This window comes from Oryzias latipes, chromosome 5, assembly GCF_053564925.1.
Source record: "Oryzias latipes strain Hd-rR chromosome 5, Olatipes_Hd-rR_3.1".
Lineage (NCBI taxonomy): Eukaryota > Metazoa > Chordata > Actinopteri > Beloniformes > Adrianichthyidae > Oryzias > Oryzias latipes.
Window position 1 is genome coordinate 28,074,152 of NC_136241.1, and position 26,672 is coordinate 28,100,823.

Here is a 26,672-nt window from a genome sequence, read left to right on the forward strand (position 1 = left end):
CTTCGGGGACTTTTAAACCTGAACAATACAAACACTTAACCTGTTATTTTTATACAATAACTTTAATCACCAAAAGACAAAGAGCATGCTGAGGTGTAATTACAAATTCTAAAATGTGATCAAACTTGAAAAGTTAGAAAAATAACTTTTTCTAATGAAGAAAAACAAAAATTCAGCTAGACGACTGACACGCGTCTTTAGACCTCATTTAAAACCAAACTTGAAACCAAAATCTGCTGCATCTGGATGTCCTCCAGTCACTTTCCCTGATGCTGTTGCTCCACAGGCATCATCACCATGACCTCCCCCTCCATCACCACTTTGTCCTTAGCAGAGCACCTCACAGAGATGAAGGCGAACGACATCTTGATTTTGAACACCTCTGCTTCTGCCAGCACCTCCTCTCCAACGTAAAGTGGTGCCAGGAAGCGGATCTCCTGGTGCAGGAAGACGCAGCCGGGGCCGGGCATCTTGGTGCCGAGCACGGCCGAGATCAGCCCGTTGATGAGGACGCCGTGCACAATGGGCGTCTCAAAGGAGGTGGTGCTGGCGTATGCTGGGTCCACATGCAGCGGGTTGGTGTCGCCTGTGAGCTCGGCGAATAGCTCGACGTGGCGAAAGGAGAACGTTTTGGTGAGGGAAGCTCGCTGTCCGACGTGGAGCAGCCGGTTGTGAGGACGAGCCGCCGCGACAGAAGACAAACCGAGTTTGATGATGTTTCTCCACATGGCTGCACTCAAACCAGAAGCAGCTCCCGCTTCAGTGGAGCTGCAGCTCACGACTGTTTCCTGTCAGCGCCAACAGGAACGGAGACACCTGAGAGCAAAGTGGGGAGTTTTATTTACATCTGAATAGCAGGTAAGCAGATTTCTCATTTTGAGTTAAAACCAACAGTAATTTGATCGCTCCACTGACAAAATGGTTTATTTCACAATCACCAAATGTAGAAAACATGTTTCCTGACCTGCAGCACCCTGAAGGCGCAGCTCTGGTTCTGATAAGAGCCGAGCAGAGTCAGGGAGCTCCACAGTTTCACTAAACCACTGGGGGGGGGGGGGAGAAAAGAGCATAATTAACACAACATTCACAAACTTTGAAATGTGAATTAGAAATTCTGACAATTATGCCTTTAGGCTGACCTGCTGTGAACACGCAGAAGAGCCGTCAGACTTCCTTCATCATACTTCAACACATCAAAGTTCAACGCTGCTCCAACCTGAGGTACATTTATGCAAACAGCAGCATTATAAAAGCGTTTCCAGTTGACTTTTCATTGTGATAGTGCAGTCGTTGATTTTTCCAGCCAAAGTGAAAAAATCTGTGTTGCTTTCTAGGACATAATTTCTGCAGAGCAGCAAAACTTCGTTAGAATTCTCAGAGTTGCAGGTGGGACTGTTGGCATGGAGTAAACCTACCATCATCCTTCTGTTTAAACACTCTCCCACTAGCTTACAGCCTCTCACAACCCCAGCCTAACATTAAAGGTGCAACAAAAATGGAGAGCAATATTGGAGCTTTCCAGACGTACAGTTTTGAGCCAAATACCAGCTCGGACGAGGAAAACAAAGACATACACGGATCTATTCGACTGTGTGTGGATGCATCAGAATGGAGTGGAGCAGGGGGCATGCGGCCTGCCAATTGTAATTTCTACGTAAAAATACAACCTTTTTTTAAACTGCATTTTATTTCGTCTGCTTCTGATTCCCAACTATTTGAACACATACTTTGAAATGCGATTTTTAGATTAATGTTCTTATTATATGTCCTCCATCATCAGAAAAATGCCCCAAGAACATGTTTAAAAGACCATTTTCATCTAAAGGGGTCTTCAATGGAAATGCATTCATAATGGTATTCAGCGCTTCATTGCGCTGACAGCTCTTATTTTTGAATTGAGTTCTTCTTTTTCAGTGCACAATCTCACCTCTCCATGAAGATTCTTCAGGCCTGCGATGATGAAGTGTTTCAGCTCTACTGCACTCAATCTGTTTGAGTTATCCTCCAGTTCACTAAACACAAGTGGTAACATACAGATGAAGTTCCCTTCTAAGAGCTGGGCAGACACTAAAGACAGAACATTAATCTTGAACAGAGACTCACAGGTGGACTTTCATGTAGTGGTGCGGTGAAGCGTTCTTCAACACGACACGGTGAAAAGTCTCCTCTTTGTTGATAGCTTTCATTTTAGTGAAACATCAGTGACTCCGTCAAACTGAAACAAATAAACCACAAAAATCTGTTTCCCGAAGAACCAACATGCTGTTTTAAGCAGAGATTACTGATGTGCGTGTGTCCTTCTGAATGATTTGCAACACAGGTCTCAGACTGCAGTCCTCACGCGGTCGATGTCACGCTTGTGTTTCTGCTCTTTCAGCTTCTTCTTGTTGGAAAAACACCTCAACCTGATAATCAGCAGGAGGCCTGGAGGTAAACAACCCTGACACAGAAAATCTTTCCAAATGGTGTCAGAAATGATAGAGCACAAAATTAAATCTTAAAATTTTGTAAATTGTGGTACATTTGTAGTATTTTCCTTTAACTTCTCTCTCTTGGTGTGTTTTATTTTTTATTGATGTTTTACAATTTCGCCGTTTAAGCTAGTTTTTGTTTGTTGTTCAGCTTCCTATCTGGATTTTTGCAAACGTTTAAATATCCAAATCTTTTATTGTTCAGAATTGTTCCACAAAAAAACAAAAGATTTAAGTGTTAAATCAAAACGAAAATTGAAAAACAAAAAAGCCAAGGTCGAACCACCAACCACCAGGAAAGCGAAATATTTACTAGCCAACTCAAATTAAAGTTAGCACCTACGTTGTAAGATGTTAATTCTCCCAAGATACGGACAATAACTGCCCGGATTTCAATATGTGTATACTTAATATAATACGTTGCACTCACCACCACAGTTTTACCAGTTTGAAGTCACAGTTGCATGTTTTCCTTCGACGGGCGCCGCCATGAAAACCTCAGCAATGCGCGTGCGCAACTCCAGCGGAAATGATTTTTTTCTTCCTAAAACTTTATTTCACTACTACAGGATACAAAACAAAAGGACTAAAAACATCCAGGTAAATATAACAGACGAATAAAACAAGAAAAGTTGAACAAATAAAAACAAAATAAATAAAAACTATATAGGTTATTGGGTTACCAGCGTTAAAGAACAATACTTTAGATTTTTACAAGAAAGAGTGTTATTAAAACAAATAAAACTGATCATTTCAAGTCGTTTCTGTAAAAAAATGTAATGCAGGTATACAAATAAATATCATCCAATGATCATGCAAAAGGTTTGAAGATTAACTACAAATTTTGCACATGTATGATAAATGGTGGAGTCTCAAAGAATGTTGTGCAAAAAATGTAAGAATTACATTTAACATTGTTAAAAGCAAACATTCTTTTCATGGGCATGAACAGGTTCAAAGATTTCTTCATTGTCATCTGAGGATAACAGTTCCACGGTCAGAGCAGCTGCAGGGAAACTTTCCCTGTCCTTGGGTGAATTCTTTTTCTTTTTTGTTTTTTTGTAAATGTGCTGAGTGCCAACTTAAAGGAAATTACTGAACCTTTAGAAGTTGCTAAAAAGTATATTCCAAGTTAATATTTTAAACATTTTAAACATAGTTTTACTAGCAGAGAATGGAAGGAGTAGGCTAGATCGAGTGCATATCAAACTTGCTTTTTCTCTTGTTACTTGTTGCTATAACATGAATGTCTATTATCAAATAATTTTCTCTGTATTGTTAAGCCAGTACTGTTCCCTAATTCCTTCATAAAAGTTTTATGATTGTCTCATCCACACACAACATAAAAAGAAACATCCAATAAAAAATATCACCCCCCCCCCCCCCACCACCACCCTTTTTTAATAAAAGGCAGAGTACGCTGATTTGTGTAGCACCACAGAAGCAATTTCAGGGAGAGATGCTTCTACAGCATTAGCCAACCAATGCAATCAAAATAATAAATGCCACTTTAGTCCCAAAAAGTTTTTATTTGTCTTGTTTACACATATTAATGACTGGTGCACTGCAGGATGCAAATAAAAACTCATGCCAAACTAATATACCCCAAAAAAAAAAGTCAAAGTACAGAGCCCTGGACATGACATTCAAAGTTAATGAGTAGATTGTTCCCTAAGAACAATACTTTTTGACCACAAATTGTAATTTTGTGTGCACTAATTTGTATTTTGTTGCCACAAATTGGTATTTTATTGACAACAAATTGGTATTTTATTGACAATTTGTGGGCACAGATTAACTTTTTGTTTTGAAATTGTAACATTTTGTCGCCTCAAGTGAGCATTTTGTGCACACAAATTACTACTTTGGTGTGATTAATTCCTTAAAAATTTATGGCTACAGAATATTAATTTGTAGAACCTAGTTTGTGGCCACAAAATGCCAACAAAGTAAAAATTTGTGTCATGTCAAGGGGTCAAAGGAACCCTTTTTCCCACAACAGTGATACAAAATGCGTGTTATTGTCTGGAATTTATTGAAGTACAATTTGAATAATACTCTGAGAGTTAGTTGATATTTCTAGAAGTTTCTTGTTTTTACACCAGTCTGAAAAAACTAAATTTGAGACTTCTTGGCCTCCACAGATCACTAGCAATGAATGAAATGCCACTGAAAAGAAATTGATCAGTGTGTTTGAGTCCGGCTCCTTTAAAGCTGTCGCCTTGAATGAATGAATAAAGGAAGGAAGGTGGGGCTTAAACAAACAGTGACAGGAGCTGAAGGAACACGTGAGAGTGACTGAGACTCAAGATCAACTGCAGGTCGGAGTTGCTGGTCTGTCAGTGTCACAGACAGCAGACCGGACTTTTATTTTCGGTTGTTGTAAACCGATCCGCTTCGATTTTTTTGGGAGAACTCTCCTGACCGGACAGGTTACTTAAGCCGTATACTTCAGGTTTGATCGATAAGAGAGAAAAACTTGTTTTTTTTTTTTATGTGAAATACTTTAGCGAGTTTTACTAAGATTTCCTTTGGAGTCCTGGACGAGCCGATGCGGCGCGGCTAGAGGTCTGGTCCGGAAGGGTTGCTGGAGAATTGACCTCCCCCTGTAAGATCCCAGGTGCTGAACATGCTTCAAAATGGAAATATTAAGGAGGAAAAGCTGCCGCAACCAGAAGAGACGGGGGAGACGAAGGGTGACTCACCCGGTCCCGCGGCGGACGACAAGGACTCCGAGCCCTCACACTTCCCCATGCCGGTTCACACCAAACTGGAGATAAAACGCAACGCAGTGACGGACGATTACAAAATCTCCAGTCAGGTTCTGGGCCTGGGGATCAATGGGAAAGTCCTGGAGTGCTTCAATAAGAAGACTGGAGTCAAGTGCGCGCTGAAGGTAGTGAAAAAAAACAGTCCTGAAGCTTTCCATTCTGAGAGCAGCTGACGCACACAGTGGACGGCGGAGCGCAGACTGTCGCTGTAATTACATAGATAGTATAGTATTGCATACACATGCAGTCTCTTTAGGTGTTGCAAATGCATGCATGACTAAAGCAACACACAGCCATATGACAAAGTAAACATTACAGTCAGCTCAGAAGGAAACAGATGAGGAAGTTACTTCAGTGTCACATGTACTTGGAAATAATAGAAATATTTGTTTGGATAACTGACATTCACTAAGTGAATGGACAGAAGAACCAAAAAGTGTTGCATTTATTAAAGCTCAAAGGTGATTTAAAAAAAGTCATCTTTGCTAATACATATTTATTAGAGGTGTAGCGTTTCATTTCAACAGCGATTCGATTTGTATAGAATTACCGATACTTTTCAAGATTGATTCATTTTGAACGATCCAATTCACTGAGCTACAATCTATCCAGGATGTCTTTAGCCAACAATTCAGACTCAGACATAAATACCTGCGTTCTGAACAGTGCAGGTGACGATTCCTTGTATTTCTTGCAAGATAATCAAACTAAGTGTACAAACACATACGTAAACAAGAATTAATGGCAAATCCATTCACAATTTAGTTTCCTAAAGTTCAGCCCACTGTTTTTTTTCCACATCAAAATAATACAAACTATTAGAAGATACTACCACCCTGTATGGTCTTGTGTCTTTGAAAATTTCAAAGTATTTCCACACATTGAGCTGGAATGATGGCTTGATCATATGTTGCCGCCGTTGCATGTGTGTCCGCTGTGATGGTACGTTTTTATGTTATAGTAAAATAAACCCGCTGTGCCTTAATGGTATTTTCCAATATTAGTATAATCAATCTATTTCATTTTGAAACTATGAACAGACCTTTAAACAATATGATATAGGTCAATTTGATTACCAACTTGCTTCAGACAAATCAATGTGTTGGATTGTATATAAATCGATTCATCAATTAAGTCGATTCATTGTTACAACTCTTGCTTTTAGAGTTGTTTATATTCTTCTTGGGTTTCAGGTAATTGGTTTATTAAAAAAAAAAAAAAAGGACAATAGGAGTTTCGTATTTGACAGCGCTTACCTTACTAAGTTACACAGCACACGTGCTGTAAGACCATGTACATTATGCCGTTGCATATGTGTCTATGTGCTGCCCACATGGATTTTTAGCTCAGGCGAATGCAGGAACACGCGGCCACTCAATTATAGCTTTCATATGCAGCAGAGGAAGGTGGTGTGTCTGTGTGTGTGTGTGTGTGGGGGGGGTAATTTGCCTGTCACCTGTCCACACTTGGCCTCGGACTCAGAGATTTGCAGGCTTACAGTAATCTATCTGGATGTGAGCTGCCAGCAGCAGAGCTGTTGCTCAAAGAGACTTAAGATGAAATAAAACTGAAAATACATATTCAAATTCAACTTCATTAAAATGGTAAATGTTGTATACTAATATAGTACTTTACTACCTTCTAAGAAGGCCCAGGATGCTTTACAATCACAGTTCCATTCACCAATGCACACACACACACACACACACACACACATTCACACACTGATGATGGATTCACTGCCAAACACTGGCACCAATTTATAACCACCAGGTCCAATGTGGCGGTCAGTGTCCTGCTCAAGGACACTTCCACACATGGGCCGGCGATCTTCCAATCAGAGGTCTGCCCCTGCATCATGGCTGCACATAATGTAATGTAAAGAAAATAGATGATATTAATAAAAATAGTAATCACAATAAAATCCTCCCCAACATTTTATGCAAAAGCAAACAAGGAAAAAGTGTATAAAACACGAGGAAACGTAAAAAATGACTTAAAAGCTAAATGACAACGGTGAGTTTTTCTGTTTCTTTCTGAAAAACCTCCACCAAAAAACCCATAACATAACAGCTGGAAGTCCAGAAAAGAAAATGTGCTTGATAGCATCACGACTGAGCAGATTACAGTGGATGATGATTACTGAGATGGCCACATAGTCATTCATTCTGTCTCAAGCTTTATGCCATAAACTGAATTTTTATCCATCGGACGAGTGTTAACATTGTTTTACACCACACAAAATGATTTCAGGAATACTCACAGTGCCTGTATTTGTTCTGCAAATTTCTCTGTCATCATGTTACCCCTTAATTTGATCATAACAGAGTTACCTGAGCCTTATAGACTTTAGCTTCAGTAAGTAAAAATCGACACTAAGTCACAGTGACTTAGAGTAGAAACCCCATAAGCCTTATGTGTTCCCTTACTGACTGCCGTTGGGTCTGAAAAAATCTGTTTCTTGGTTTCACGTGGAAAAAGGAAGCGCTGTCTGGTCTGCAGTGGCTCTGAAATGTCCAGTTTGCCTCAGACAGTTCAGAGCGGTCATGTCTCATTTCCTCATTGTGAGGCATGTGGCCTATGCCTTCATTTTCCCTCCAAAGAAAGACTGAACGTTTTCATTGAGAGATGTCGTCTGCACGTTTGCACATAAGCTCTATCCATCTTTGTTGGAAGAAAATTGAAAAAAAGGGTTTCTAATTTTTCTAATTTTCTTAAAGCGCATTAGTTTGTAGTGAAGATCACGCGTGAACTGTAGTAAACTATAATTTCCATTGTATTATATTTTTATCTTAAAGGAAATTGGGTAGAAAAAATAAATAAAGGCGTGATGGATGGGGAAAGAGCTCATAAATGGTGTATGGTGTATACTCAACGAGTTATATAGGCATTGCGGATACTTATACAGCGCTTCACTACTTTCTTAGAAGGTCCAAAGCGCTGTACAGTCACAGTCACAGTCGCCCATTGATGGCGGCTCCACTGCCGAGCACTGGGGCCAACATATGCCCACTAGGAGCAGTGTGGGGTTGAGTGTCTTGCTCAAGGACTTTTGTATGCGCGCGCAAGTGTTTTAAAATCCCACTCTGATAATCTTTTAATCTATTGTAAAAGCGTTCCTTGCGGTCTGGTGCTTTTTTTTAGCCAAAATTCAAAAACCTGTGTCATTTTCTAGGAAATAGTTTCTGCAAAGCGGCAGCTGTTCATTAAAAATTCATCTCTGAGTTGTGGGAAGGACTGTTGGCACAGAGTAAACCTACCCTCATTTCCCATCATCCCTTTGTTTACACTCTCTTACAATGCCTTACAACCCCGAACTAATAATACCGGAGTAACAATAATGGCAAGCAATGTAGCTGCTAGTCAGCCGTATAGTTTCAAATCAGCTCAGACGAAGAAAACAAAGGCATACATGGATCTATTTGTCTGCAAGTGGATACATCAGAATGGAGCGCAGCAGGAAGCTTGTGGCCTGCCAACTTTAGCTTTCTACATCACCGCTACAAGCTTTTTCAAACTGCATTTTTTTTGTCTATGCCTAATCTACAACAATTGACTAAAGAAAGACTTAGAAATGCACATTTAAGCAGAACAATGCTTGTTAAAAACATGTTAAAAACACCCAAGACACGATTTTTGTTGTAGTCGATCTCTAATGGTTTAGTTAATTTAATTGTATACGTATGAGTCAAGTCTGGTTTGTAATGGGACCCACCCGTTTTTCCCTTTTATTTAACAGACAAAAGCCTGAAGTTTCCCCTTGCTTTTTCTCTTTAACAGTACCTGTTTATCCTCTAACCAGCTCTCTAATGTTCCCTTTTAGAACCCATCATTTCTTAAAGAAAAATTTTCATGAGTGAGTTTATCACAGCTAAATTAAGTCAGTGGATACATTTTAGTTTTGTTGGACACTTTATGTAAAATTTCTATTGTGCTTTGAAAACTTCTCCTTGATTCAGGCGTGATTCTGAAGTTGTTGTCGTTAGGCATCAGCAGGCGCGGCGGTTTCAGCTTCATTAACTCTGCTGCGGCTGATGAACTGTGTTATTCAAAGGATTGGGGAGTTCTCCTGGTGTGAATCATTTCCACTGCTGCCTTTAACACAGGAGAAAGTGTCTGAACTTCAGACGAGGCTTGGTGTCAGCAGACTGCAGCGTGCTCTGGTCTTGGGAAACACATGTTAGAAATGTGTGTTTTTTTTCTTTTGGCTTGTATTTATGATTGTCTGGGTTTGGTGGAAGTGTAATACTTAGCAACCAAACTTGTGGAGCTGGCTAGCTGCACAACCCCTACTTGACCTGCTTCAGCATAGACTTTATGAGCAGCCCTTTACTGGAAAAGGCCATAAAGATAAACCTTGTTTTTTATGAAGTCATTCATACCACTAATGTTTAATAGAGTGTAAACACCTGGAGCAATTAAAATGTGTGTTTGTATCAAGGTTCTGGGCAGAGGTAAGCCTCTGAACTCAGTATCAGGCCCTTGCGTTTCCTGAAGTGCAGATACCGTAGATTGGTTTGAGTGTAGAGATGTGGTTGATTGGTTTACAGGTCTGCTCACCTAAAACCATCAGCTGTAGCTGCTTTATCCCTTTAGTCTTGTTGTCGCGGTTTTTCAGACTGTGTGATTATAACCTGCATGGATTCACGGCAGGAAATTAACCAAGTGACAAAGTGAAGGGGCTCTCATTGTGGCAATAAAACTGTAAAAAGCACAGCATGCAGCAAGCCTGTCCACGGCTTTGCTGTCAGCTCAAAGCAAGCCATTTTACCAACATAAGTAGATGAGTTAAGCCAGCGGAAACCCTCAACTTCTTCTTTCAACTGCCTCTTGAGTTTTTATTTCCTCCCTAAACGAACCAGGACATCAATCTGTCAGGCTACCTTAAGCGTCTGAGAACAGTAAAAGTTTCTACATGTGAAAGTGGAGCAGCGTGAAACATCCGCACGCATCATATTCTCCAGCTTGGGTTTGTAAACAGCAGCAGGTCAATTCATCACTGTCCAAAAATAGTATAGAGTGTGAAGGCCGAAGCCTGACGTGGGCGTTTGTGAGCGCATGTGCATGGGCACAGGTGCTGCACCTGTTTAAGGCTAAATGCATCCCAGTGGTTAAGCAGTCAGCCCTTAAAATTGGACCTGTGTGCTCAACTTACTAAAGTTGCAGCTGTGATGAGCAGTCAGAGGCTGTGTTCATTTTTAGAAACTTTCAATATTTTCTAATCTTGTTGTCATCGAGCCTCTGATGTTACCACATTGTCATGATGAAATCAAACACAACCGATTTCAAGTTTGTTCCACCAATAGATTAAAAAAAAAAAGTTGTTTGATCAAAATCAGTGTTCTCAAAGGTTTGCATGATCTGTATATAATAAGCCTAATTATTATAGTGAAAAGTCTTGTTTGTCTAAATGTTTGTCGATATGCCTCCATTGTGTCTCCTCGGCTTTGAAGCAAAACAGTAACAATTTACATTTTGTAGTTTTGGTTAACGTGTTTTTGTTAAGTTGTCCTTTATATCTTTTAACATGTCAAATAAGTAAACAAAAGAATGCACATATTGATGAACATAAAGCACATATTCTGATCTTCTGTTTCACAACACTGTCTACATGCTGTTAATTTACATTTAAATGTATAGATAAGAAAATGTATTCTACCCCATTGTTTTCTTGTTTATATTCAATATTAAAAGGAGATTAAGGATGATGGCGTACCAAAGTCGTAGTGATAGAAATTGTCATGTTTGACTTGGTTTTCTTGCAATTCAAATTCTGTAAATGTGCTGCAGCAGATCTGTCTTATCTAACACAGGGTGTATTTTATTTTGAAAGGAACTTCCTGTGCTGCTGTGAAAAGTAAAAGTTTAAATTGTTGTATACAGAAAAATATAGGCCTATAACTTCAACACTATATTTATTCATCAGTATAATTAAGTAATTGTAAATAATTAAAAGCAAAACTTTATAAATAAATTGCTTAACAGTAACTGATAGAAAGTTGTTTTTCTATTTTTCTGTGAAGTGGGACTTTGCGGCTCTCACTTGGTTTTAGTCTGTTTAGTCTGTCATTCAGTGCCCTCAGCAGATATGCTCCCAGCATACGCACAGATGAAATAAGGCCAGAGGCAGAAGCATGAGGATCTAAATCTGTCCTTCCAAGAGAAAAAGACACGCCCTCCCCCTGCTCCAATGAACCCACATCCTGGAGGGGTGTCTGAACTCTTTCAAGAATCCGGATGAAGGTGCTGAAGAGTGGTGCTCAAAACAGCTGGCAGTAAAACCAAAAAGCCCTGTGACCCTGTAGTCACTTTACTTAAATCAGTGCAGCTGGGAGAAGAACGATGCCCCTTACAGGAAATAAGGGATTTCACTTTAGAACATTTACTTAAAAATGAAAAAGAAACTAATCCTAAACATGTTACAGCTCAAGCTTGAAAAAGTTGAACTAAATATGATAGAGACCGACTGAAAGCTGTGAATTTAAACAACAGACTGAAGTTGTGTGTGACAGACTACAACTAAAAACCTGGTGGAATAATGACTGACAGAAACTGACTGAGCATAAAAACATGAAAAACTAAAAAAAAGAGCTGTCACAGTTCCCTTTGAGCTTCATGTTTTGGATGCTGAACTTTTGTGTCCTTTTTTAATGAAAAAATGTCTAAAAACTCTTTCTATGTATTTGTGTGTATTTTTGATCCTACGATGACCTGAACGCACGTCGAAGAATAATGTTAGCATCATCATTTCAGATAATTTTCATTACAGTCAAATGTAAAACAGTCTATAGCTCGGTCTATTTGTGGAACAAGTATCTGTGCAAATAAAATATGTAGAAATGCATCAGAAACAAATCTGAGCCAAGGAATGCTTGACATCTATTTTTACAAAAAAATAATAATAAAAAGGTGACGTCAAACTATCTTCTTTCTTATGCAAATCTATATACAGGATTTGTTTTTTCAGCCAGTGATGTTATTGCTGCACCTAAACTAATCTGTTGGCTTGTTCTCATTGTTCTTCTAGATTTTGTACGACAGTCCCAAAGCCAGACGAGAAGTTGAGCTTCACTGGCGGGTTTCTGGGGGGCCGTACATCGTTCGCATTCTGAATCTCTATGAGAACATGCATCATGGGAAGAAGTGTCTGCTCATCATCATGGAGTGGTAAGACAACCAGTTTACACATCCTGGCCTTGATACTTTCAATTGCAACTTCCTCTTTCTTCTAAATCAGTAGTTGTAGTTTTTTTTTTTAAACAAGCGAAAGAGTCCTTTTTTTTTATACTTCTCAGGAAAGAGGGAGGGTTAAATGTATCATCCTCTTAGTTTAGAAGCCCAAATACTGCAAGTTCCAGTAAATTCGGAGAAAGGTAGACAGTGATGAATCATAGTATGACCTAACACTGAAGTCACAGTTCTGAGAATGGACATTTTGAAATCATGTAATTATACACAGAGGGTTAAAAATACCGCAGAAAAAAAAGCAGGTTTCATTGATGTGAACAATAAACACGAACATGTAAGCATGAAGCTGCTACTGGCAGTCAATGTGTTTAAGTGCAAAGTTTAACTCACAACAGGGAATTTCCCAAAGTGCTACTTAAAAACAAGAAAAAAATCAACATGGAGCTTTATTTTTGTCGATTGTTATAATCCAATCCAGATTATGTCAACAAGGCCAAACTGTCTGAAGAAAGTGTCCTTTTAAAAGAAAGAACTGGAAGAAACCTGCAGCAGAACCAAACTGAAAAACTAACATCTTATTACTTCCTACATCAATATAAAAGAAAACAGATAAATAAATGTGTAATCACTGGAACATCTGTTATGAGACACGTGTCTGCAAATGCAAAGGGCAGGACAACATGATGAAGACAGGATAGATACCTATTTTATTTTATTTTTTATTTTTCAGAGAATGAAGATTCAATCATATAAAGTTGCTGATTTGAGTAAACTTGCAAAACATACATTTAAGGATTTTCCTTCAACAAAGGAGAAATAGGAAGGTATCTGTCAAGAAATGCGAGAACAGAAAATGTTCCTCTGTGTTAAAAGAAAATAAACAATAAATCAGGGTTTACGTAAAAAAAATATGATGATAAAAAAATCTGCTAATCCTTTCAGATTTAAAAAAAAAATAATTTCTAGGAGTGGCATTTTAATGTGAAAAATATGATTTTCAGAAACCAAAGTTGAAAAATAATAAACGCAAACTCCATGAAAATATTGTCTGACATTAAACAGGTTGGGGACCACTGCTCCATACCACAGAGCTCAGAGGCATTATCAGCTAATTTATTCTATGATGGAGAAGTCCTTAGTTTTTGTTTTTGTTTATTTATATATATATATATATATATATATATACCAGACTTAGAAATAAAAGCTGAATTTTACTAGGACTAATTTTTAATGGAAAAGACTACTTTTTAATACAAAACAAAGTCTGTCTATGTTGTGGCAGGTAGACACAGGCCTGCGAAACAGAGTTATAGGTCTAACCGAGTCCAAAAAGGTAACTCTTTAAAGATAAATATATATTTTAAAGAGTTTGAATAATTATGGTATTTAGGAAAAATAACTAATTTGTTAATGCGTGATTTTTTTTCTAAAATTTTCTGAAACAATCTCTTAACTGTAGGAGATGGTTTATATATTTGCTTGTTTTCTGTTCCAAAAATACAATTTTTAATTTAAGAAAAATAAACAAATAATGTTGTTTATGTGACAGAATTTAGAACTGAAACAACCAAAGTTAATTTCCAACAAGCTCCTTCTGTTTTCAGTATTAGCACTGTTGGTTTTAATGCACTTACACAAATAATAACAATAATAATAATATAAAAAAAGTATGCATTAAACTTTTGACATTTCTGTTACTGCGTCTTCATCTGGAGAGTTTGTTTTATTTCATTTATTATGAGGTATTTCGTGTTCAATACCCTTAAATTTGTTTTCTTTTGTACTACTTTTGTTTTAATTTTAGATGTGATACTTTCTGTTATCTATTACATCTAAAATATTTCTTCCACTTCATGTGGAAACGAACAAAAGCTTGGTTTTGTCTTCATTTCCCTGATCTTTGTGACTGAGACATGAATGTTCAGACGAGCTAAAGAGCAGATTAGACACTGAAGTGGTCCATACTGAAGGTGGGATCCGTAAGTGGTTCTGCTTAGGATCATGTGTTGAAACTAATTTTAAAAAGATTATTCTTTTTCCTCCTGAAGACACATGCTTGTTTCTAGACTTTGGACTTTTTTTACTGATTTGGTTCAAACTGCAAAAAAACTAAATATTGCTGCTGAAATGGGAAAAGAAAAGCAACAGAGCTGCTGAAGAACTACACCGCCTGCTTGTGGGAGTTTTTAAACAGTCACTGGTGTGTTTACACAGCAGCTGTTTGTGTTGTTCAGTGTGCAGCGACCTTGTCATGCGTGCATGTGTACACACATGGAGAGAGATACATAGCTGCTTCCTGTATCATGGGGTCAGAGGTTAATGGGTGTGGAGCTCATCAATCTGTCATGCTTGCATTTGTCCCTCCTTGACCATAACAGTTTGTTGTAGCGTACTAGTAATGCATCTAGTTAGGTTGTATGGTTCTATCTACAACTGGTCATATTAGTCTACAGAACTATGATAATTTACTACAATAAATAAAGGAATACAGAATTATTCCCACTAAACTCTCTTAACTTCTATTATTTGTATTTTTCACCCCATCACTTTCATGGAAAAGGGCTGACTTTGGCTAAACCTTTATTAGCTAGCACTGAGGACAGATGTTCGTTGTGGTCGATAAGCAGGTTTCTGCACATATCAGGAGGAGTTTTGGTCCACTCTTCCTTGCAAATGACTCTGAATCATTCAAATTTGGTGGCTGCTGCTTGGCAGCTCTTAGCTTCAGCTCCCTCCAGAGGTTTACTATACGCCTGAGGTCTGTAGACTGTCTGGACCACTCCATGACCTTTATATGCTTCTTCACCCATCCTTTGTTTGACTTGGTTGTAGGTTTTGGTCATTATCCTGTTGGAAGACCCTTCCACACACGTTCTCACTCAGGATTCGACGGCTCCGCTTTCCCATTGACACATTAAAGTAGCGCTGTGCAGTAAAACCCCCCCAAAGCAACATGTTTGTGTTTTGACAGTGGGGATGGTGTTCTTGGGGTCAGAGGCAGCATTTCTCTTCCTCCAAACACGGCAAGCTTTAAGGATTCTGTGGTTTCGTTTGGTTTTGTTGTTCTTGTTCTTGTTCATGTTTTTGGTTTCCTTTTTGTCAGTCACAGCAGTTTCAGGTTCATGATCCACAGCTGTCTTCAGTTCAGTTAATTGCCTCAGCCTATTTAAGGTTCATCCTCGTCAGGTCATCTGCTGTTTTTTTGCTTTGCCATCTTATTGTTGCTCCCCATGGTTTTGTCATGTTTCAGTTTGTTTATTAAATGTTTTATTTTCTGTCACCAAGCCTGGTCTCCTGCATTTTTGGGTCCTCCACCACCAGTTCCTGACACAAGCTGAGTTGATGACAAAGAGCTCCATCTTTGTCTCATCACAGCACCTTCTACCAATCACTCTCCAAATCAAGAAGGTGTTCATCGGCAAACTTCAGGCGAGGACTTGTGCCTTGTAGGCTGGGGAACTTTGCCAAAACTGCAGAACGTTGAACCACTGTGGCGTAAAGTGTTAAACTGTTATTGGTGGCTGTGGTTCCGGCTGCTTTGAGATCATCAATTAACTCCTGCTGTGTTGTTTTAGGCTTTTTCCTCACTGTTCTCATGATCATAAAAACCCCACCAGGCCAGATCTGGTTTGGAGCCCCAGGTGGATATAGCTGGATTGATGGTCATTGTGTATTTTGGCACAATTGCACCGACAGTTGCAACCTTAACCCCAAGCTTCTTGCTGTGAAGGTTTACAGTCTTCCCCATTAAATTCACTGAAAGCTCTTTAGTCTTTCTGTTTGAGAGTTTGGAGTCTGACTAATTGATTCTGTGGACAGGTGTATTTTCTACAGGTGAGTAGTCCAAACAGATGTCTTCAGTGCAGCTAACAGGTTGATTAAGAGAGTCTAACTGGTCTGTATGAATCACAATCACAACCTCAACTCAGTGAAATGCAAGTGGATTTCTTGATTTTTTTTTTTTTTTTATTTATTTTTTTTGTGTGTGATTCATAGACTGTTCAAATTAACCTGCCATTAAGATGACAGACTGTTAATTTTATTTTTAGGTGGGCAAACGTACAAAATGAGCAAGGGTTCAAATACTTATTCCCTCCACTGTGAAACTTATGTTTGGCTTAAATGTATCTTTGTAATAAAATCTGGAATCTGTTTTTTAGAAGAAGACAATGACGTATTTTCTTCTTGTTGTCTTTAAAAGATGGAACAAAGTCAAACAGTTCTAGCATGAAAGGCAGATATGTTTATTTCTTTGAATAACTTGTAAATGTGTTTTGTTAGTTTTTTTCTTAAGTGAGTGAAAACTGTCTTCTGTTCTGTGGTGTGACCTGTAAGGGTTTTTTTTTTTTTTTTTTGTTTTTAGCATGGAGGGAGGAGAGCTGTTCAGCCGGATCCAAGCCAGAGGGGACCAGGCCTTCACTGAAAAAGGTGAGGATACCTTTTTTTTAGAGAAGAACAAGAATGAGACATTTGGAGGCAGCATGAGGCGTTCCAGCAGCAAAAGCGATTCCTACAAGTTAACTACAACAAATCTTACAAACATTCTCTTTATTTATTGTTTTGCAATATTTCAAAGAATCCGTCTGGTTTGAGAGACTGTTTGTCTGTCTTCCCCCCCCAGAGGCATCAGGGATCATGAAGGACATTGGCACAGCCATCGAGTTTCTCCACAACATCAACATTGCACACAGGGATGTCAAGGTGGTCAGCACTCTAATCACAAATCAAAGAGGAGGATTTTGATCGTGAAATGTAAACTCGCTCCTTCTCCTCTCCTGTGTCCCGGCGCAGCCAGAGAACCTGCTGTACACCTCCAAACAGAAAAACGCAGTCCTCAAACTGACAGACTTTGGCTTCGCCAAGGAGACAACCCTGCACAACCCTCTGCAGACGCCCTGTTACACACCCTACTACGTTGGTGAGCTGCTTTTTCTGTCCTGAAACATTTGCTGACGGAAAATGTGCATGGATTGATGGAGAGTTTTCATAATATTTGCAAAGTTGTTGATTCATTTTAACCGTTTCATAAAAAAATTTTTTGTGAAATATTGTTAAGCTCCTGAGGTCTTGGGACCGGAGAAATATGACAAGTCGTGCGACATGTGGTCTCTGGGTGTCATCATGTACATCCTGTAAGTACTGAAGCTTGTTTGATGCATCCTGTCGAATGATGGGCTCAAAGGAAGTGTGGGTAACATCTATGCAGTGGCTACCTATGCCTCACCACACTGCTGCGTGTGCAGGTTGTGTGGGTTCCCTCCATTTTACTCCAACACCGGTCAGGCCATCTCTCCGGGGATGAAGAGGAGAATCCGGATGGGCCAGTATGAATTCCCCAAACCGGAATGGTCTGAGGTGTCACAAGAAGGTGAACATATCATCTCCTGTCTTCTGAACTTTAGTCCCCTCACATGCATGCATCACAACACTAACTCAACTGCTCTGCACAGAAGACTCGCTATAGTTTGCATTAAATGCTGCAGAAGTAGGACACACTTTTTTGGGTGCTTTTTAAGTCTTAAATGGTGACTCTTATTGAGGACACCAGATTTGCAGAGAGTGATCTTTTCTGTCAACGGAGCACTTCAAAGCACAGAATTACTCATCTATTCCAGCCTAATCTCTACACAGATCTGTTACCATTTAAACCAGGGTGCATTTATGTAAGTTTCCACTGTGTTGAGATCAGACAAAATAAGCAATTGTCACAAAATGTAATGTTTTGAGGTCAAAGCCTGGAGAATTTTTTTTCTAAAATCTGTCCAGTCACAGTGGAGGTGATGAAGAGAACATGAGATGAAGGTTGGCAGTTCATGGGTAGGTGCAGGGGATTGTGGGATGACAGCTGGATGAGTTCAGACTATGAAAAAACTACTCTGCCTTAGCTTCAGTACATTAGGGTAAAGGCTGATTAGTAACAGGGGAAGGCATCTGATGCACAACAGTGTCAGCCTGATTTCACTTTTACTACATTTACCTTTACATTTCAAAATTCCCTCTAATTTACAATAAATTTATTATGAATGAATAATTCAATGAAAGAATGAAGCTGTATTTATCATATGCAGAATCAACACAAGGTCAACAATGCCATGAAATGCTGAGGATAATGAGAATTGTTTGACTCTCCAAAGTTAATCGAGAGTTACTCATAGCAGGCATTTTAGCAGCATCTTGCAAAGATAATGGATGTAAAAAAAATCGAAAGAAATAATAATAATAATAATAATAATAATAATAATAATAATAAACATCTTCCAGACACACAATGGAAACCTACAGAAATGCACCCTGGTTTAAAAATCAACAGCGATTTGATGCAGAGATTAAGATGGAAAATATGAATAACTCTGCGGCAGGTTTGGTACAGAGGTTGAATTGCCCTGCACATACGTGCCGAAGTGTCCCTGGGCAAGACACCCAACCCTGCATTGAATGGATGCTCCTGAAGGTCATAGCTTGGCATCAGTATTAGGCAGTACAGTGTGTGAATGGTGCTGTTAAGCACTTTGGGTCTTCTAGAACTGTAATAAAGCACTATATAAGTATGTGCCATCCATTTTCTGAACCCATATTAACCCTTTCGGAGTCACGGGGCCTTCTTGCTGTGAGGCAAGAGTGCTAATATAATAGTAAAATGAACACTGGGCCAACACAATAGATCAAACATTTATTGTTATCGCCATATCAGCTTTTGTGAATCCAGAATTTATAGCTCATTAAATGGGAATTCCAGCTCTAATCTTTGCATTTAAAGGAGAATCAGAGCCTCAATTCTGTTTTGAATAAAAAAAGGGGCGGGGTTCGAGGAAGGACTGCACAGTCAATCAAAAGAATTGCTAAAAACATGACCACACTAAAAAAAGAGGATATAGAAAAATGTCCTTTTATTTCTCATTTGTATTCATCTTGAAATTGCTGCAATCATAGTTTAACTTGTAAGTTGTCTTGCATCAATTTGTGTTTTTCAAGAAAGCTCTAAAAAAATACTAACTTTCCTGAAAAACTAATGCTACTGCTGTTTCAATATCAGTCGGGTATGCTTGCTTTTTGGCTCAAGGGGCTTGTCCAGGATGTTTCCTTTTCTAACCCCAGACAAACTTTAAAGAATGTTTCCTTTCAACCTCTTCACGCCATATTTGGCTACCTTGCAGCGTTCCATTTATTTCTGGACTTCACTTAATTGAACAAAATAAACATTGTAATAAACATTGTAATAAACAGTAATTGGAAATCATTTCAGGCATGAAGGGCTTTCGGATCTTTTAATTGTACTCATCTCATAAGAAGCTCTTTCTGGGGTTCATTTATGTTAACGTTACATTTTCTTAGCTTATGCTAATGAAACCCTAAATGTATATATGCCAATGGAAAGAAAATGCTATATTTTTCTCAAAGCTGCATTTCTACTCTCTAATGGCATTTCATTAGATTTATCTTTAAATAGAAGCCACACATATTTAAAGGTCACTGTTTCTATGTTGTATACCCAAATATTTAAGGCAACAATTTATAACATTTTCTCAACAATAACAGAGTTTCTGGCTACCTGCAGTCCATAAATAAAATGTTGACAATGTTTCAAAAAGAGTTTAAAAAAAAAAAGTTGAATTATTAACTGCAGGTCAGCTTCTGGGCTGCATGTTTTCAAAGTTATTCAGTGATGCAGCTATGACATTCTTTCCAGGCCTGCAACCACACAAGAAACCACAAGTCTGCAAACTGTGGTTTTCTGCAAATTTACCGGCTGGCCCACTAGCCTTATTTTACCTTTTCCGATCAAAACATTATTGAAGTTACCAATCATCTGGTCAGATTAGATCTCACTTGCAGCAGATATTGAACTTATTATAGCTTTGTTACTTTGACAGACAAGATTGTTTGTGTTTACTCATCTAAAGTTTGCTTGTTTCACTCAGTCTCTGTGTCGTTTATGAGATCTTTCCATCTTAATGTGTCTTGTTGCCACTAACATTGGTTTCTTTGCTTTTAGCAAAAGATTTGATCCACCAGTTATTGAAAACAGACCCCAGTGAGAGGATGACCATCACACAGTTTATGAACCACCCCTGGATCAATGCAAGTTTTTATTTTTTTAGTTTAACTCATTTCCTGTCTTTCTGTCCCTGTCTCTGTGCCTTCATCCGTGTTTATATTTCTTTCCACGCCTCAGCAGTCCATGATGGTTCCATCCACTCCCCTTCACACCACCCGGGTCCTGACGGAAGACAGAGAGATGTGGGAGGATGTGAAGGTCAGAAACGTCCCAGAAACGCTCACATGCTCTCATCGCGTGTTTCTGTTGCATTTTATGTTTTGTCTTAGCCTGAAAGGTTTCAGCTGCTGGAACTCAGACATTGTTTTAGAGGCAAGGTTGCCTTGCAATGACCAAATTCTGGATTCTTCATCTCACAGATACCAGTGACATTTGTAATTTCTTTTATACCTTTATTTTGTAGGGGTGTATTTATGTGTGCGTTAGTGTAAGAAGTAATTTCTACTTCTTAGAAAAATGCATATCTGAAAACATCAATCTCTTTCTCTGGGTTGCTGTTTCATAGACATAAATCGAAATCACACATGGATAAAACTGGATCTGCAGTAATTCCCCCTCCTTTGGTCACTATGTAGACTTCTTTAAAACAGAAACTGCTGAAAATTTCAAGACTTTAAACTTTTAAATTTCCATTATTGCCTTGAACCCACTTTGGAGAAGTTTTGCCAAACTGGGGCTGATTCAATTTCTCCACATTTGAAGTCGCTATATTGAAAAGGCTGAGGAAACATTTTAGTTCAGTTTTGTGTAGTTAGTTGCCTTGAGTCCTAAAACCTAAACACGAGCATTAGCCAATACAATAGATTTATGTTTTGGGTTGTTTTGTTTTTTTAAAGCATTTTTCTCCATTGATCTAGATCTAGAAGCTCTGTAGTAACAAAGATACTGTTTTTAGGATTTTCTAAAAGATAAATGAGAGTTCCTTGTTGTTGATATGATGCTGTTGTTACCCACTTCTTCATGCATCTGGGGGGTATTCCAGAAAGCCGGTTATGTGAGTTACCACGGTAAGTTTGAGGCTAAGGATGCGGATAACCTCAGCTCAACTCAACTGTGACGAAGTAGCGTCACAGGTTGCAGGACAGAGCCTGAACATGAGCCTTAGTTTGTTTATAAAGCACTTTAAACAGAACAAGGTTCACCAAAGTGCTGAACAATACAAAAATTAATAAAAGCACATAAAAATATAAAGCATAAAACACATAAAATAGGTCCGGATCCCAACTCAGTTAAAAGCCAAAGTGAAAAAATATGTTTTCGGTTCCAAAAACAGAGGTATGTTCAGGGTATCCTTAGCTCCCTAGCAACTCATGCTCTGAACATAACCTGGTCTGGAGCAGGTTTAGTTGAAGGTTAGTTTGTTTTCAGAGAGGTGAAGCAGCATGGTGTGTCTATTTGAAGATGATTTAGTGGATGAAGAAGCTCAGATAATACTTTTTCTACCATGAGAGGGTGATAAGACCACTTATGGATGTTGGACAGATAAACCTTTTTTTACATTAATCTAACTTAATTATTTGCTTCAGTTAAGATAAATCATTTTTTTAGTTAAGTCAGCTTAAAAATAACATGTAGTTATCAGACATTTATTTTACTTCCATTCAAATTAATTCTATTAAGTTGGTGTAACTTTGGTGCTGCTGTTCATTCGGCACCGCAAGGAATTGTGGGATATCATTCTCTTTGCCTGTCTGGACGGATTTGGGTTTAAGTGTGGGTTTTTGACCAAATGTGTTTACTTGTTTTACTTTGTTTTGCCGAGTTATTTGTACTGTTATGTTTAATTTTTTCTGCACCATGAGTGAGAGGGAGGGAGAGGATTATGAGATTATTTAGCAGCCCTAATGCAGCAGTGTGATAAAAGAACTGAAGTCACAGTTAGAGTCATGATAATTAAATGCTTAGTATATATTGTAAATCCACATTGTAGCATTTTGTTTAATTTTATAAAAATGAGAACATCTGCAGCCTCTAACTTAGACATATGAGAGTTCAAGAAGTACAATAAATTAATATGGAAAAACATTTAATTGAATTGGAGTAAAAAGACATTTAGTTAGATAAATATGTAAATTTGAGTTGTATAAAAAATTATTGAGTTTTATAGACGTAAGAAATTAGTTTGAATAAATTTAACTCAATTACTTGTTACCAATTGAATCAATTCATTTAAGTGTTATAAGTTGTATACATATGTACATCACAATGTAATTGGAAATAAGATCAGAAACTCATGCGTTTACTCTGTCCATTATTTTTCTCCAAGCAGAAACTCTTTCTTTGGCTGATGAAGCAGCCACATTTACATGGTGACTCCGGAAATCGGCGATCCATTGAGAATGCCTTTATGTACCTGCTGTGCACGCGCATTAACCCAGGGTTACCAAGTCGAGCGTAATTACGCCAACTCGCATCCGGTCTTTTGGAACCGACATACCCAGAGCAAGCAAGTTCAGGCGGATTTCAGCCAGAGTTCATGGTAAAAGTCAGCGTAGTTTAATCTTGCTTTCTAGGATACCCCCCTGTATTTGAATTATTCTTTGTTTTCATGAAGTTTTAAACTACTGTATTTTTTTAATTCACATATCATGGATTCATATTTTTTTCCAAAAAGGTTCCAGGATCTTGTTTTTTTGCATAGCTGTGGAATACATTTATTTATTTTTATTTTCTGTTACTTTTTAAACAATGAACACTAAATTTTGATTGAATTGAAAATGGAATTTTATGTTTGAGTTGTCCTGTCTGGACTGTAAAGAAGCAACCAGCCTACAATTATGATCTTGATGATCCCTCATTTGCCACCAGAGGGCAGAAGTTCCCAGAGTTGCTGTCCTTGCTGTTCCTGGTGGTCATTTCTGGAGCCTGAAAGAACTAATATTTTTTATTGAGTTAAATTGACAACTTATACTGTAATGAACTAGAGTTTTAATCTTCACTTATACTAAGATTAAAAAGAGGTGCCTTTAATGTTTTGTTTTTATATGTTCTTTTAAAATGCAAAACGTTTTGTTTTCAGAATTTCTGCTGTCAGATTCAGAGATTTTTTGAAAGTTATTAATATGTGTACAACTTTATTTGTTTGTTTCAATTTTTTATCTTAATTTGGGGGGTCTAGGTTTAAATAGGCCTATTAGATTTTTTGTGCCAACTGAAAACGTCACACTCGTCTGAAGTACTTTACACTTGACAAAGTGTTCTTGCGGTAATTTGCTCATAATGTAACTTTAGGCCAGGTAGATAAGTGGTGAACCATCCAAAAGCTCTCATGACCACATGCATATGTTTTCTGGCAATCATTTAGTTGTAAACCCCAATTTTGTTCCTGTAAATTCAGCAAATGGAAATATGTTGCTAAAATGGAAATAGTTACAATTAGAAATTCATTTTAAAATGTTACCCTTTGATTTACAGAATTTCAATGTTCAAACAGGGAAAGAGATAATACTTCTTAGAATAAAAAAAAGAATTGTATAACATATCTTTATAATCCAATGTCCCGTCCCTCATAGGGTCAGAAACTACGTAAAGAACTAGTTTTAAAGGCCAAAATAGTCTTTTTAAACGAATGGCTTAAAAAATGTTTTTATGATAACGGAAAACTGTAAAAAGCAAAAACTGAAAGATGAAATGTCAAGTGATACAACTTATAGAATAAAACATTTAAAAGGGACACTGTTTTAAAACAAACCCATATTAAGTTATTATTTTAAGGTTAAAAGTTGACTTTCATTTTTAAATATTTGTTTTTTAAAATGAACCAATATCACAGTTTATTTAGCTCCAGATCTTTGTGACCTAAACAAAGACATAACAATGTTTGTTCGCACAGAGTCACATTGCTGCTCCTTCCACAATTCTTTACAAAATATCCCTGTTATGCAATGACCTTTGTTACCATCAACGATGAGTAGAATTATGCATTCCTTCACAACACAACTGAAGGTGCAAGTTTGAAGCGATAAGGTATGAAGGGGCTTTTCTCCTAAATGATACGTGCACAATGTGCAGCTCGTTTATGCAATAGGTCTGCTGCATTGCAAAAATCTATCAGAACTTGCACACAGAGAAAAAGGACGCAATCTTTCAGCATACTCTGTGTGAACACTTGACATCTGAGCAAAATGTCAGGCCAGCTTCTCTGAGGGGGGGGGGCTTTTCAGCCTCTTCTTCTCTGACTAAAACTAGAGGGTTCAGGGGGGGAAACTCTGTATGGACCATAGCTGACACCTGAGAAAACATGTCAGAGGCCTGTTTTGAGCTCCGATTCAGTGGCAGCTGGACCTTTCACCCTGCTCATAAATATATTGCCAGACGGATCAATCTGCGCTCCTTCTGGGTTGTCCAAAGCTTTGCAGTGCCCTTAAAGGAGGAATCATCCAATAAAAAACATGTTTGTTGTCTTTTCCGGCATAAAAATACTAAAAACTGGTAATCTTTTGTTTTATGTTAGCGTAAGCAGTTGCAATATGTGTGCATACAAACCTTTACTGCTCACAAGTATTGCATTTCATCATTGCTATTATTCCTCATTAAAGACCTCTATAAAAATTTAAAATTTAAATAAAACAAACATGTCGGGGACAGTAAATTACTAATATTATCACCTGTTGCCAGGAAACTGTTCCCAGCTCAATAAACCACCAAATATGTAATATTGTGTTGAGTACAGGAACCAGATAAAACTCTTGTTAGTTTTGGGGTTGTTACCTATTGAGTTATGCTATACAAGCTGTGCTGAAATAATCAGCTGAAGCTGAATCCAAACCGTCTTTTAAAAATGTGTTTCAAATATGTAACAGACATACCTCAGTGCTATGAATCATTAATTGTAGAACAAGACACACTACATCCGATCCTCTGTCTCATCTTTCACAGGAGGAGATGACCAGTGCTTTAGCCACCATGCGCGTGGACTACGATCAGGTGAAGATCAAGGATCTCGACACGTCCAGCAACCCTCTGCTCAACAAGAGGCGCAAGAAGGCCGCCGCGGGAGCCAAGAGTGGCTCAACGGTCTGCCAGAGTCAGTAAAACCAGGAGCAAGTCTGCTGACTATGATCGGAGCAAAGCGGCTCAGAATAAAGGGTGATTTGTGGAGGTGTGATTTTATAGAAACTGGACTTGAAGAAATAACATGCTGGCACCCCAGCTGGATATGTTAAAAAGGCAGTTTTTTGCTTATCTTGAAGCCATTTTAAGTGTCTGTTTGCAGACATGAAGCTTTTGTAGTAAGAATGTTTTGTGTTTTTAAATGCTGGATTGCCTTTTTTTAAGGTCTCCTCCTGGACCCTGATGAAGAAATCTTATGTGAAACACCTGTACTGTCTTAAATCTATTTGGGAGTTTTTCAGCTGGCTTCTTCCTTGGATTCATGAACCATTTTCTGTGACTGTTAATAAATTCTAGCTTGCAGCCTTTTCTTTCTTGTCTCCTCTTAAGCATCTTCAAAGGTTTTCATTGAGTATCACTTCTGCAGATTTCTCTGTTGACCACAAATGGAGCAAAACAAGGTACCAACTTCCTGTTGGGTCCGCGCCTTTAAGAAAACGGTTATGAAGTAACATTTGGTTAAACTAAAGCGGAACAATTGTGACACTTTACTTGAGAAAATGTTGGTGTTTGACACAACCAGTAAAATGGTTCCACCGTTTTCCATTAGAAATTTGTACAAACGAGGATCCTGTAAACCTCTTTTGTTGAGTCTCTTCTCCATGTGTGTCCACAAGTGCCCAATTAAACTTTAAAATTGAAGCAACCCCTTTAACTGTGATGTTTTTTTGTGGACACCAGGACTGCTGACTTTGTAATCTGTTTTGCTGATAAAAATAGCACCAAAGATACACTATGTGACCTACCATTCATCTCTGAAAGGTCAACATTTTTATGTCTAGATTAGATGAGAAGAACCTTTCCCCCACTTCAATCACATGGTCTGAGAGTATTTAGGTTGAGACATCATTCACATTACTTGGCATTGCATCTGGAAACAGAATAAGGTCGGTTTAAGCGTCCATGAGTTTTAAAGAAAGCATTTTATGATGAAGCACTGAACACTCATTGCCCCGAGACACATTTAACTGTATCTTGTATGTCCAGACACTGAGGTGTTTTTATCATAGCACAACATTTCCAAGTCCCCTTTCTCATTAGCATGATCAAAACTTGCCTTAAAACGCCATTGTA

At 38.2% G+C, this 26,672-nt stretch overlaps 2 protein-coding genes across 6 annotated transcripts; one reads left to right on the top strand and one right to left on the bottom strand.

Annotated features, from left to right (window-relative positions):
• Window positions 1-43: 43 nt before the first annotated feature.
• rpp14 (ribonuclease P/MRP 14 subunit) lies at window positions 44-3,032 on the bottom strand. Of its 4 annotated transcripts, XM_078948098.1 has the most exons (7): window positions 2,902-2,981; window positions 2,342-2,405; window positions 2,104-2,215; window positions 1,928-2,012; window positions 1,140-1,216; window positions 965-1,043; window positions 44-816 (listed from the first exon to the last, which is right to left on the bottom strand). In XM_078948098.1, exons 3-7 carry the CDS (start codon window positions 2,184-2,186, stop codon window positions 760-762), a joined length of 381 nt encoding a protein of 126 aa, XP_078804224.1. In that variant the 5' UTR covers window positions 2,187-2,215; window positions 2,342-2,405; window positions 2,902-2,981; the 3' UTR covers window positions 44-759. The 4 variants fall into 4 exon arrangements, with proteins under 4 accessions (XP_078804224.1, XP_004069115.1, XP_078804225.1 ...); XM_004069067.5 differs by lacking the exon at window positions 2,342-2,405 and having other exon boundaries at window positions 2,902-3,032; XM_078948099.1 differs by lacking the exons at window positions 2,342-2,405; window positions 2,902-2,981 and adding an exon at window positions 2,283-2,329.
• Window positions 3,033-3,518: 486 nt separating this feature from the next.
• mapkapk3 (MAPK activated protein kinase 3) lies at window positions 3,519-26,244 on the top strand. 2 transcript variants are annotated; one of them, XM_023955139.2, is made up of 10 exons: window positions 3,519-5,367; window positions 12,270-12,409; window positions 16,794-16,858; window positions 17,052-17,131; window positions 17,222-17,348; window positions 17,487-17,562; window positions 17,674-17,798; window positions 20,424-20,509; window positions 20,604-20,684; window positions 25,365-26,244. In XM_023955139.2, exons 1-10 carry the CDS (start codon window positions 5,101-5,103, stop codon window positions 25,518-25,520), a joined length of 1,203 nt encoding a protein of 400 aa, XP_023810907.1. In that variant the 5' UTR covers window positions 3,519-5,100; the 3' UTR covers window positions 25,521-26,244. The 2 variants fall into 2 exon arrangements, with proteins under 2 accessions (XP_023810907.1, XP_023810908.1); XM_023955140.2 differs by having other exon boundaries at window positions 20,607-20,684.
• Window positions 26,245-26,672: the final 428 nt, after the last annotated feature.

Coding starts and splice junctions, on each gene's coding strand:
- mapkapk3 (XM_023955139.2), top strand. CDS start 5,101: ATGCTTCAAAATGGAAATATTAAGGAGGAAAAGCTGCCGCAACCAGAA. Junction 12,410..16,793: donor CTGCTCATCATCATGGAGTG/GTAAGACAACCA, acceptor TTTTGTTTTTAG/CATGGAGGGAGGAGAGCTGT. Junction 17,563..17,673: donor GGTGTCATCATGTACATCCT/GTAAGTACTGAA, acceptor CTGCGTGTGCAG/GTTGTGTGGGTTCCCTCCAT.
- rpp14 (XM_078948097.1), bottom strand. CDS start 728: ATGTGGAGAAACATCATCAAACTCGGTTTGTCTTCTGTCGCGGCGGCT.